Genomic DNA, 13,649 nt, shown 5'->3' with positions numbered 1-13,649 from the left:
CCTGGGATGAGCAGAAAATGGTCCTAGCTCTTTATAATATCCCTACTGAACGTTTAGTGTAGCCTATATACACAGAAGATGCCACTCTACTTATTTGGATGTATTTTCACCATCATATAAAAGTATGTTCCTTGCATGGTATTTTATCAGAATGTGTTGTGGATTGTACGTGTACATATTTAGGCATATATGCATGCAGGTTTATTTCTCTTTTCTAATAAGTCTGTCCAGTGGCGGCAGCTGTTAAAAGTGAAAGTTCACCCATTAATGAAAGTTCACTCATCATTTACTCACCCTCATGCTATCCCAGATGTGTACGACTTTCTTTCTTCTGCAGAAAACAAACAAAGATTTTTAGAAGAATATTTCGGCTCTGTATATATCTCAATATCTTTTATCCATTTAATGCAAGTGAATGGTGGACAGAACTTTCAAGCTCCAAAAAGCACATAAAGGCAGCATAAAAGTAATCCAGATGGCTCCAGTGATTAAATCCATGTCTTCAGAAGTGATATGATAAGTGTAAGTAAGAATCAGATCAATATTTAAGTCCTTTTTTAATATAAATTATCCTCTTTGCCCAGTATTTGGCAATATGCATGAAGAATGTGAATCAACAAAAACAAAAGAAGAAGAAAGTGAAAGTGGAGATTTATAGTAAAATGGAGTTGTATGGATTACTTTTATGCTGCCTTTATGTGCTTTTGGAGCTTCAAAGTTCTGGCCACCATTCACTTGCATTGTATGGACCTACAGAGCTGAAATATTCTTCTTAAAATCTTTGTGTTCTGCAGATGAAAGAAAGTCATACACATCTAAGATGGCATGAGGGTGAATAAATGATGAGAGAATTTTCATTTTAGAGTGAACTAGCCCTTTAAGTAAAATTGTCTTACCTGGCCAGAAAGAACCTGTTCTAATACTATTCTAATGATTTAATGTACATGTTATATTTCTGATGGAAAAACTGGTACAGAAAATGTTGTTGTATTCAAAGGGGTAAGAATAGCATAAATTTCAAGATGTCTAATCTGTCTGCTGTACTTCCTTTTTCACATGTGCTTTTCTATTAGTGACCTCATTCAACACATGTTATGACTGATAAACTCATGATCTGACCAAACAGATGAAAGAGACTACACTGATAAAAATGTGGTAAAATCTAAATGAACTGGTATTATTTCAGTCAAAAATATTATTTAACACCACTGAGTCAACCTGAATACACTAGGTTACATGACAAAACATTTTTAAGAGTTAAGTCAAGTAGAAAAAATATTGCAGCTTACCACTTTTTGTACAGTTTACACACTAACTGAAATCTCTCCCATTTGAACAAATATATGGCCAAAACTAAGCCTTGCTAGGCTCAAAACTCAGGCAAGTTGTTTTTTAAAGGTTGACAGCCTGTGGTGAATGCAGGCAGTTGAATAAACAAGGCTAATGGAAAAACAAAACTTGTTGAAAAGGCTCCTTGATTATGGTCTTTGATGGAAATCAAAGCATAGACTCTCAGTTAATGTCTAATGCACAAGAAGTGCCGTCTACATGGGCAGAACAATCAGAGAAGGAACAAGATCCTCAGGATGGAAGGAGGGTGATTCACTGTCCAAACAGCGATGTTTTCAAGGCAAACCAGACATAAACAGAGAAAATGACCAACACTACAACAGTGAAAGGAAAGTACACCCAATAGAGTTAGGAATCTCCACTTGAGGTCCTTGATTCGAATACACTGCCCAACAAGGTAAAATGGCAAAACCATAGAGAGTTTTGTGAGGTTTTCCTTCAAAATATGTGTTTTTTTCACATGAATAGAGGCAATCCAACGGCAGTGGAATATGTGTTTATGTCTGTGAGCCTGGGCTTGAGTGACTCATTGATCCAGGTTTATAGATGGAGGGAACGGTACTTTTAGTGCCATGACCAGAGGAAGGGATATGCTGTGTGGGCTTCTTGTGACTCACCAGTCTACCAAAGAGTTATACATGAGCATGCCTCTGTAACTTAAAAATAACGTTTGTGTGTGTGAATATGAGTTGCTGTTTTTTATTTAATCCGGTATAAAAGGATAGACATTATTTTTTTCAGATTCTTCTGTTATTCTGTGATGCATGGATGTGTTGCATTCTTTTTAGTATAGTACAACCTTATTTTTATTTTTTATAGTGGACTTTATAGGGGCGACGATTCTGAGGAGTAATGCAAATAGTAGTTCCACTGGACTAGTAGTTGCACAACTACCTGGACCATAAATGTAAATTACATCCAAAACAACATAATAATAAATAAGTTTTATATTTCAAAAGACTCTAAATGCTGATTTGTACATTCACCATTTTCATCAGTAATCACATCACATTCTGTATATTCTTATACCACAGTATTGACATTAAAGCATTGTGACCTGCTGTACTTCACTTAAAGGGATAGTTCACCCAAAAATGAAAATTCTCTCATCATTTATTCACCCTCATGCCATCTCAGATGTGTATGTCTCTTTTTCTTCTGCAGAACACAGATGAAGATTTTTAGAAGAATATTTCAGCTCTGTAAGTCCATACAGTGTAAGTGAATGGTGACCAGAACTTTGAAGCTCCAAAAAGCATATAAAGACAGCATAAAAGTAATCCATACGACTCCAGTGGTTAAATTCATGTCTTCAGAAGCTATATGATAGGTGTGGGATCAATACTGAAGTAAAAAAAAAAAAAATATTGTTATGCATACAGTTTATATGATCTCATGTTTATTAAAAGACTATACATTTAGTTTTAGTACTTAAAAAAAGTATTTGTTCACCACACAAATAATCAGTAAAATAAAAAAAAATAAAAAATAAAAAAAGAAGGTGATCAAAATGTAATAATAATAATAATAATAATAATAATAATAATAATAATATATATATATGTATATATATATATATATATATACACACACACACTACTGGTCAAAAGTTTTGAAACACTTGACTGAAATGTTTCTCATGATCTTAAAAATCTTTTGATCTGAAGGTGTATGCTTAGATGATTGAAATTAGTTTTGTAGACAAAAATATAATTGTGCCACCATATTTATTTTGTTTAATTATAAAACTAAAATGTAATTAAAAAAAAAAAAAAGTTTTTGAAATTGATGACTTGGACCAAATAATAAAGAAAAGCAGCCAATAAGTGCCCAACATAGATGGGATCTCCTTCAATACTGTTTAAAAAGCATCCCAGGATGATACCTCAAGAAGTTGGTTGAGAAAATGTCAAGAGTACATGTCTGCAAATTCTAGGCAAAGGGTGACTACTTTGAAGATACTAAAATATAACATAGTTTTGATTCACAACATTTGATGTTTAGTCACAACATAATTCCCATATTTCCATTTATGTTATTCCATAGTTTTAATGACTTTACTATTATTCTAAATGTGAAAAAAAATTATAATAAAGAATGAGTAAGCGTTTCAAAACTTTTGACCGGTAGTGTATATATATATATATATACAGGTGCATCTCAATAAATTAGAATGTCGTGGAAAAGTTCATTTATTTCAGTAATTCAACTCAAATTGTGAAACTCGTGTATTAAATACATTCAATGCACACAGACTGAAGTAGTTTAAGTCTTTGGTTCTTTTAATTGTGATGATTTTGGCTCACATTTAACAAAAACCCACCAATTCACTATCTCAAAAAATTAGAATATGGTGACATGCCAATCAGGTAATCAACTCAAAACACCTGCAAACGTTTCCTGAGCCTTCAAAATGGTCTCTCAGTTTGGTTCACTAGGCTACACAATCATGGGGAAGACTGCTGATCTGACATTTGTCCAGAAGACAATCATTGACACCCTTCACAAAGAGGGTAAGCCACAAACATTCATTGCCAAAGAAGCTGGCTGTTCACAGAGTGCTGTATCCAAGCATGTTAACAAAAAGTTGAGTGGAAGGAAAAAGTGTGGAAGAAAAAGATGCACAACCAACCGAGAGAACCGCAGCCTTATGATTGTCAAGCAAAATCGATTCAAGAATTTGGGTGAACTTCACAAGGAATGGACTGAGGCTGGGGTCAAGGCATCAAGAGCCACCACACACAGACGTGTCAAGGAATTTGGCTACAGTTGTCGTATTCCTCTTGTTAAGCCACTCCTGAACCACAGACAACGTCAGAGGCGTCTTACCTGGGCTAAGGAGAAGAAGAACTGGACTGTTGCCCAGTGGTCCAAAGTCCTCTTTTCAGATGAGAGCAAGTTTTGTATTTCATTTGGAAACCAAGGTCCTAGAGTCTGGAGGAAGGGTGGAGAAGCTCATAGCCCAAGTTGCTTGAAGTCCAGTGTTAAGTTTCCACAGTCTGTGATGATTTGGGGTGCAATGTCATCTGCTGGTGTTGGTCCATTGTGTTTTTTGAAAACCAAAGTCACTGCACCCGTTTACCAAGACATTTTGGAGCACTTCATGCTTCCTTCTGCTGACCAGCTTTTTAAAGATGCTGATTTCATTTTCCAGCAGGATTTGGCACCTGCCCACACTGCCAAAAGCACCAAAAGTTGGTTAAATGACCATGGTGTTGGTGTGCTTGACTGGCCAGCAAACTCACCAGACCTGAACCCCATAGAGAATCTTTGGGGTATTGTCAAGAGGAAAATGAGAAACAAGAGACCAAAAAATGCAGATGAGCTGAAGGCCACTGTCAAAGAAACCTGGGCTTTCATACCACCTCAGCAGTGCCACAAACTGATCACCTCCATGCCACGCCAAATTGAGGCAGTAATTAAAGCAAAGGAGCCCCTACCAAGTATTGAGTACATATACAGTAAATGAACATACTTTCCAGAAGGCCAACAATTCACTAAAAATGTTTTTTTATTGGTCTTATGATGTATTCTAATTTTTTGAGATAGTGAATTGGTGGGTTTTTGTTAAATGTGAGCCAAAATCATCACAATTAAAAGAACCAAAGACTTAAACTACTTCAGTCTGTGTGCACTGAATTTCTTTAATACACGAGTTTCACAATTTGAGTTGAATTACTGAAATAAATGAACTTTTCCACGACATTCTAATTTATTGAGATGCACCTGTATATATATAAAGCTATATGACCAGGTGCAGCACTTGAAATATACAGTATACTTTCCCTTATACATAATAGTAGAAGAGACAGGGGCTAGTTGTCATACTTTTTACTCCAGTGAAGATTTCTCAGGGAAGGTTTAATTTTGAAAATCAATGTGTGTAGACACATACCTTAAAGTCTTGGCTTAAAATTAAAAAAGTAAACATTTCCACCATTATTCCCCAGGAAAACAGATATAGTTAATTGTACACATCTTGACCATGACCCTATGGCGTAGCATGTTGCAACACTATATAGGGGTAAGTTGTCATATAGCATACAATAAACTTTTCAGTAAAATCTAAACAGCAAAACAATAACAAAACAAAACACAAATCCATTTATTTTGTTAACCTTAATGTAATGTAATCTATGTATAGCTATTGTGACAAATACCCCATGTGACAGCTTACCCTGTTAACATTTTTACTTAAAATTCTAATCTTTAAAAAAAAAAAAAAAAAAAAAATGTTAATAAAATATTTGCTTTGCTACTAAACAGCGCCATCTAGTGCCACTGCAAGTGCCATCACATTTGCAGTGGCAATCATTGCAGTAGTGTGTTTTTAGGACACGTTTCTCACCCGCCAAGTTCGAAATGGCATACTACCCAACACTACTCTTCCTACTTCTGCCACATCTTCTGCTTCTCTTGAGTAGTATGGTAGTATGCCATTCTGAACTTCGCCTCTCTCTCTCTCTCTCTCTCTCTCTCTCTCTCTCTCTCTCTGATCATAAACAATACTGAAGTCACAAGATTTTACTCAAAAGTTGGAGAGATTATGGTAACAAATATGCTTTTAACAGAGTCGTTCTGGTTACATGATTCAACATACATTAAAAAGTTCTACAGGACACAGATCTGATCTCATCAAAGCGTTTATAAATGTGCCTATGCTCAAAAAGCACTTGATAGACAGACAGCAATGTAACATACATACGCAATTTGAGTGTCATACAATTAATGGCTTAATTTTAAGTTTTCCATGATTTGTTTTCCTCATTTCTTTTCCACTACACTCTTTGAAATAAAGTTATTTAATGGTTCTTTGCAGCACCTTAGGTTCATCAGGAACCATTTTTCACTGTTAATAGTTTTTGGTTCGGTTCTATGGTTTCTTTGGAGAAACTGCATAGTAATTTTGTTTCCACATTATTCGCAATGCAATGACGGTGTCTTTGGAAGCTCACAGTTTTTGTAGCTTTATGGCATCTGAAGTGTCAACTGCTCCGGATCTGGGCAGAGTGTCAGATGTGGAATATTTTTTCCCCTCTGATTCATAGGCAGGATTGTCGTAGTGCTGCACTGGGTCCTTCAGGTTATGGATGTCATAGCGGGGGATACGAAATGAGTTCACAACTGTGATGGGCTTGGAGTCTTTTCTGCCACAGCTGGATTGACAAGATTCAAACATTTGTTATAAAATTAACCAGATTAGAAAAGGCTTTGAGGAATTTGATGCAGTCATTAGCAAACATGTTGCTTTGCTATTTGAGGAGCAAGATGAATAAATTAGACAGTAATGCATGACAGATTCCTACAAAATAGCATGTTTTAAAGGATGAAAACTGAATTTAATGTTAAATAAAAAAAGTTGGATAAAATTAGTTCAGTCATCCCAAAATGTATTGTACACATAAGACGCACTTAAAAATGTATGAATACCATTGCATAAGAAAACAAAATATCAAACCTAGTGCCATTTATTTTAAAAGAATAGTTCACATACAAAAGAAAAACTGATCCACACTCCTTATTTTCAACTTCTTTTCATTTAATTTTTTCCACCAGTCAGGGGACATAGACGTTTCGGCCTCACGGCCTTTCTGAATGTGTGCCTGGTTTACTCATGCAAACAGTTTATTTTATCTTAATTTTGAACATTGTTTGAAAACCTAACCAAATCATAATCATTTACTCACCCTCAGGGCATCTCAGATGTGTATGACTTTCGTTCTTCTGCAGAACACAAATGAAGATTTTTAGAAGAATATATCAGCTCTGCACATTCATGCAATGCAAGTGAAAGGTGGCCAGAACTTTACAGGTCCAAAAAGCACATAAAGGCAGCATCAAATAATCCATAAGACTCCAGTGGTTTAATCCATGTCTTCTGAAGTTATATGATAAGTGTGGGTGAGAAACAGATCAATATTTAAGTCCTTTTTTTATTATAAATCTCCACCTTATACCAGCCCTGACCAGTAGGTGGCGATGAAAGCGAATTGCAAAAAAACAAAAGAAGAAGAATGTGGAAGTGAAAGTAAAAGTGGAGATTTATAGTAAAGGACTTAAATATTGATCTGTTTCTCAGCCACCCCTATCATATTGCTTCTGAAGACATGGGTTTAACCACTGGAGTCTTATGGATTACTTGCATGCTGCCTTTATGTGCCTTTTGGAGCTTCAAAGTTCTGGTCACCATTCACTTGCATTCTATGGACCTGCAGAACGGAGATATTCTTCATAAAAAAATCTTTGTTTGTGTTCTGCAGAAGACAGAAAGTCATTCATATCTGTTATGGCATGTGGGTGAGTAAATTATGAGAGAATTTTCATTTTTGGGTAAACTGCCCCTTTAAAGAAAGCCATTTCAAGCAAAATATTTCACAAAAAGAAGTTTGTTAGGTTTTAAATTTTCAAACAATGTTCAAAATTAAGACAGAAAAGTACAGTATCTGGACACTTTCTGGTTGTCAAACATCAGGGAAACTGACTTCATACATATATTAAAAATGACCTTGGGAGGAGTTGGTTAAAATTACAAAAATGACAAAGAAAAGTGAATTTAGTTCTGAGAAATGGTCTTGAATCATTTGTTTGCAGATGCACTCAGTTTGTTACTTGGTTGTCTAATGCCATGACATTAGCTAATGCATTTTTAAGTGTGGCATAATTGAGTCCGAATACATTTTGGGGTCACTGTATATGAGGCGTACCTATAGATTTACTCACCAGACTAAGCACAGCATGATGAAGAAAAAGAGCAAAAGTAGAGCCACAGCCACACAGAGAATGGTAGTAATGACAACCATGGCACCAGATCTCCTACTAAGACCATCGTAAATGCTTTGAGGGTCTTTTGCTGTATAAATAGATTTATATTTTAATCATTCCAATATTTCTTGGCAGTATGAATGGTAATTCAAATGATGATTTATTATTATGAACTCTGTGCACTCTTACGAGTGTTAAGATTGATGTTGTCAGACCAGTCTGTCTGATTAAGAATAGTCTTGCTGGTTCCACTGACAAGAAGATACTTGAACCTTCAAGTGAAAAACAGATGCAATACAGTTACAGCAAACTGAAATTTTTCATATTAAATGCACAACACAAGTTTGGGCTACTTCAGAGCATTTGTTAAAGAAATTGTTCCTCCAAAAATGGATGTTCTGTTATTATTTAGTTACTCTCATGTAGTTCCAATTCCAATCCTGTATGCTTTTGCCGTATTTTTTTTCCATGGAGCATAAGTAGAGTTTATGAGGACTACCAGTCAATGAGCCTGTTTACATGCACACCAATATGCTGATTACTCCCAAAAATCAGCTTATTTAAAAAATTCTACAAAGCAAGAAATCCGTGTTAACATGACATTTGAAATACTCATGTTATTCTCGGATTTTGACATCAAACCGGGAAGAGGCATGCGCACAACAGTTGCACACATTGGAGAAGCTGGTAAGAATACCGGTTAAGGTGTTTCGTGCAACTCAAAATCAGCTAAACAGGCAAAAATCTATGTGTGTCGATCCCTTTAAATCGATAAAGGAATGCCATTTAATTTGCTTACATGACCACACACGCTGACAGCATATTAAAGGGATAGTTCACAATTTTTTTATTCTCTTATCATTTACTCACCCTCATGTCCCAGATGTATATAACTTTTTTCTTCTGCAGAACACAAAAGAAGATTTTTAGAAGAATATTTCAGCACTGTAGGTCCACACAATGCAAGTGAATGGTGGCCAGAACTCAGAAGGTCCAAAAAGCACATAAAGGCAGCATAAAAGTAATCCATACAACTCCAGTGGTTAAATCCATGTCTTCAGAAGCGATATGATAGGTGTGGCTGAGAAACAGATCAATATTTAAGTCCTTTTTTACTGTAAATCTACATTTTCACTTTCTGGTGTGGAAGTGACTTATACTTTCAGTTCAGACATCTACTGGTTGGGGCTGTTAAAACATGGAGATCTATTGTAAAAAAAAAAAAAAAAAAAAGGATTTAAATATTGATTTGTTTCTCATCCACAAAAATGTATCCACTGGAGTCATGTGGATTACTTTTATGCTGCCTTTATTTCCTATTTTGACCTTCTGAGTTCTGGTCACCATTCACTTACATTGTATGGACCTACAGAGCTGAAATATTCTTCTACAAATCTTCATTTGTGTTCTGCAGAAGAAAGTCACACACATCTGTGATGGCATGAGAGTGATTAAATGATGAGAGAATTTTCATTTTTGGGTGAACTGTCCCTTTAAGCATTATTGGTGTAAAAACGTGCATGTAAATGTGTTCATTAATGATTTTCGGCAAGCTCCTCACACAAAACTATCTTATGACTTCAGAAGACTTGAGGAATAAGGAATATAGCGCACAAATCTCATAAACTTCAACTTTTTGGTGCTTCTTGGTCTTTTTTAGAGCTTGACAGACACGTTCACTATGAACTATCATTGTATGGAAAGAGCTGTGTAAAATAATTTCTGCTTTTGTGTTTCATGGAAAAACAGCATGTGTGTAATGACATGAGTGTCACTAAATAATGATAATTTTGGCATCATTTAATGGCTTTGTAAATAATAGTGCCCATTATTCAAGGTAGACATTTTTTTTTCGGTATTCCTTAAAGTATCCTACCTAAAAGTGGATCCAACAGGTAATACTCCATTGCAGTTGGGCGTAGCACATTTCCCATCTGCTCCGACTATGAAGTATAGAGCATCTGAGGCTGCACTGCAGGGGAAATCTTTCTGAAGTCCAACTTTGGTCAGAAAGTAGTTTTTTGACAGCTGGTCAATGAATGCTGATGGATAAGGTGACAGGCTGAGGATGTTGGCATTTACGCTGTCCGTTTCAAAGGTGCTGGTTGCTGAATGAAAGCAGATGCAAAAGAAGAAACAGAAATTCGTAGAGTACCGCCTGGTTTGTCAAGACAGACTTTGAATGTTGTTTGACAAAGCCTTGTCTGAGATGTCAAAATAGTGTAAATTCCTTGGTAGTTTGAGGGTTTTATAGGCCTTAAATAAAGACAGACATATGACAATGTAAGTTTTTGAGACTGATGGGATTATTGATCGAGAAAACCATAAATCCAGTCCATTAGAAAAGATAATATGTAATATGTCAAAACAAACTGGAGGTTTGTGCCAAGTTTGGTGGGCATAAATTGAAATCTAGGAGGAATATTTAGAATAGTTGATCATCTGCCATGGGAAAACTATTATTCCAATCAGTTGGAAAAGTCATAGCAACCCGAGTCAGAACGGGCTGAAGTACTCTTCCAAGTTTAGCAAATGCAGCTTGAAAGCTCTCCAAAGACCCCATAAAATGGCTTGATAAGCATAATTTGCTGCACGTGTTGATGTTTGGACGTGACCTATTGAAGGGCTTGTCCCTTTTTCAAATAGCCAATAGGCTTTAGTTTCATCACAACCATAAATCGTGATTTGCTACTTGCTAGTGAGTTGCAGGGGGAGGGACATTCTCATTCTAGAGAGCATTTGATTGGATCAAAATCTGTGTAGAGGCCTCAGTGTTTCTGATACTGTAAACATTACATGTGTAGCTATATCTTCGAATAGGAATTTAGTTAATGTTTAGTAGTACACTAGAAAACAAATGACCTCAAAGTACATTTTTGGAACTACACAACTTCATGTTGCCTGTAAAAATGAAACATGTGCTTTGACGAAACTGCTGAATCACACATTTACAAAAGAGTACTTGGTACTTAGAGATGGGACAATCTATCCATTGGGGGAGCCTGGGGCATGTGCCCCAAATGCCCACGTGGTAATCTTGCCCTGCTTTGTCAAGCCAACATAAATATAAAGTTTATTTGTATAAGATGGGAACATTTGTTCTACTGTATATTTTAAGGGACATCACACACATGCACTCATTCACCATCACCCTTAATGAAAAGTAAACAGAATTCCTTATTCATTTCTAAAGAGTTTTACCTGAGACTAGCGCCGGCACCAGCCAAATCTCACAGTCATCTGGAGTGCATGTCTGGATAAAATAACAGTGCGGCTGTTTCAGTATTACAGAATTAGTGGTGATTTTGGCTTGGAAATCATTAGGTGTGATCTCTGGCTTGATTGTCTGACCTGTATGAACAGAAAGTGCCTTAGAATGTTTACAGAGCATTTTTTCATTGTGCCTCCATTGTCCAAAGTTGATCCCTATTCAATTCTACTAGTCTGAGTGAATAATGGTGGGTTCAGCCTGTTTCATTTGCACCTGTCATGGGAAAACTAAATTGTGCAACAGCTTCAAACTCCAAATGCTGTAATTAGAGAGCCCACAGGTGCATGCATGGAAAAACTAGGCAAGAAACGGAACGAACAGGTCTTGTCTTGTCTCCAAGTGTTCTGTCTTTCTGTCGAGATTCTGTTCTTACAAGTGTAGTCATCGGTGTTGTTCGTCTGTGTGGTGCGTCATTCTCATGAAATGGTGTCATTTGTAAATTCCTATACAACTGATATATTTAACAGGGATTCTTAACTTTTACTCCATTTAGAATGTAATACAAAATCAAATTGAAAATAAAACATTAATGTTTTAAATAAAACATATATATTTATTTTATAAATTATTAATTGTAGAATGTTTAAAATAATTCTATATTTAATTTTTTATCATTACATCATTATGCGTATATGATACATATAATATACACTGTGTGTATATACACATTTATAACAGGGCACAAAGAGAATCAATTATTTTGAGATTAGCTATGCTTTTTTAACATTTTGCAAGTATTATCAATATTTATCCCAGCTGACTTCAATCAACAGGTGACAAAATGTCAAGTTTGCGTACAAATCTTAAGCTTAGGTGGGCTGCAAATTTAAATACTGAATACCATGGATATTATAAAACAGGAATGGCAGGTCATGAGTACAGAAGTATTTAATATAAAATTGTAGGAGGATTTCAAGATTTTTTGTTCCAGAACTAAAGAAGAGATTCTGCTTTTTTTGTTAAAAGTTGAGCTGTAATAGTCTTGTACTCTTAGACATGTCACATGCAGTGTTGGGTAAGTTACTCTAAAAACGTAATTGCATTACTTATTACTAATTACTTTCTAAAGCCCTTATCAACCTCGACCAGATGAAAAATATAAGACATGAAACTGTTCTTTTAATTCTTTCAAATAAATCATATAAAAATCAAATAAATTATACATGAACTGGCCAAAGAATTTAAGGGGGCAGCGTTAAATTAGAAAACATATATTTTAACATTAGACGTTAAATTTCTATTTTAAATTCACTATTGTTTTATATAGAATTGTTCTATAGTCTATACAGTATTTAACGCAATTACATCAGAAGTAACTGTAAATAAATTACTGAAAAATTAAGAGTAATCCCTTACTTTTTTCATTGAAAAAGTAATTTAATTAGCCTACAGTACTTAATTACTAAGTAATGCATTACACCCAACACTGGTCATGCAGTAATCAAACATAATGAAAATGTTATGGGATATACTGTACACTTCACTCACTCTTTAATTAGCTGTAAATACGCCTTTCCCAAATCAACACAAGTAAAAGGTAAACAAAACAATTAGAAAACAAATAGAGAGGAGTCATAATGTAACACTGACTCCAGATCTCTATAGCAACTGCTTAAAAAAAAGAACAAGAAAACAGACAATTAATGCTAAAATGCACTTACTTTGTACCATCCAGATGCAAATAGACAGCAGTGATGTCAAACTGATCACCCTATTTGTTTTCATCTTGAAGGATGCAGCTAGTGTCTTATTATTCAAATCCTGTGCAAGATCAAACCTGGCTGGTCTAGCACTCAGTAATAATCCTGGCATAAACTAATCGACTCAAATAAAAAGAAGTAAAATGGGTGTGTGAACCCCAGGTAGAAACTGGGAGGTGCTTCGGGCATAACAAAGTCCTGACATGACAAGTGCTGACTGCTGTTTCTATGTAACCTGTGAAAAATGTTTTCATACAACTAAAAAAAACATGTCTACCTTGAATAATGGGCACTATTATTTACAAAGCCATTAAATGATGCCAAGATGCCCTGAAGTTGCAATGTTATCTAACACTTTCAAATGAAAATTCTGTCATCATTTACTCACCCTCATGTTGTTCCAAACCCACATGACTTTCTTCCTTTCATTCGTGGAATACAAAAGGAGATGTTAGGCAGTATGTCCGTCTCAGTCAGCATTCACTTTCATTGCATCTTTTTTTCCTCAGCATTATAATGAATGCTGACTGATGCTGTCATTCTGCCGATCATCTTGTTTTTAGTGT

At 35.4% G+C, this 13,649-nt stretch overlaps 1 protein-coding gene and 1 long non-coding RNA gene across 3 annotated transcripts; one reads left to right on the top strand and one right to left on the bottom strand.

The window, feature by feature from the left end:
* The first annotated feature begins 876 nt into the window (after window positions 1-876).
* LOC127439922 (uncharacterized) lies at window positions 877-5,841 on the top strand. The gene is made up of 2 exons (XR_007897026.1): window positions 877-3,503; window positions 5,093-5,841. It is a non-coding gene; the product is annotated as an uncharacterized LOC127439922 (long non-coding RNA).
* Window positions 5,842-5,977: 136 nt separating this feature from the next.
* LOC127439898 (uroplakin-3b-like) lies at window positions 5,978-13,185 on the bottom strand. 2 transcript variants are annotated; one of them, XM_051696195.1, is made up of 6 exons: window positions 13,045-13,185; window positions 11,314-11,463; window positions 9,989-10,220; window positions 8,302-8,384; window positions 8,071-8,200; window positions 5,978-6,506 (listed from the first exon to the last, which is right to left on the bottom strand). In XM_051696195.1, exons 1-6 carry the CDS (start codon window positions 13,106-13,108, stop codon window positions 6,302-6,304), a joined length of 864 nt encoding a protein of 287 aa, XP_051552155.1. In that variant the 5' UTR covers window positions 13,109-13,185; the 3' UTR covers window positions 5,978-6,301. The 2 variants fall into 2 exon arrangements, with proteins under 2 accessions (XP_051552155.1, XP_051552156.1); XM_051696196.1 differs by lacking the exon at window positions 13,045-13,185 and adding an exon at window positions 11,464-11,526 and having other exon boundaries at window positions 11,314-11,365.
* Window positions 13,186-13,649: the final 464 nt, after the last annotated feature.

The sequence above is a fragment of the Myxocyprinus asiaticus genome, chromosome 4 (assembly GCF_019703515.2).
Source record: "Myxocyprinus asiaticus isolate MX2 ecotype Aquarium Trade chromosome 4, UBuf_Myxa_2, whole genome shotgun sequence".
In the NCBI taxonomy this organism is placed as follows: domain Eukaryota; kingdom Metazoa; phylum Chordata; class Actinopteri; order Cypriniformes; family Catostomidae; genus Myxocyprinus; species Myxocyprinus asiaticus.
The sequence above is the reverse complement of the archived record's forward strand: the minus strand, read 5'-3'. Positions and strand labels throughout refer to the sequence as shown.

Excerpts from the sequence above, each read along its gene's own strand:
- LOC127439898 (XM_051696195.1), bottom strand. The coding sequence starts at position 13,108 with ATGAAAACAAATAGGGTGATCAGTTTGACATCACTGCTGTCTATTTGC. Across the intron at positions 11,464-13,044 it reads TTGCATCTGGATGGTACAAA|GTCAGACAATCAAGCCAGAG; the intron begins GTAAGTGCATTT and ends CTGTTCATACAG. Across the intron at positions 6,507-8,070 it reads ATCATGCTGTGCTTAGTCTG|CTGTGGCAGAAAAGACTCCA; the intron begins GTGAGTAAATCT and ends TTGTCAATCCAG.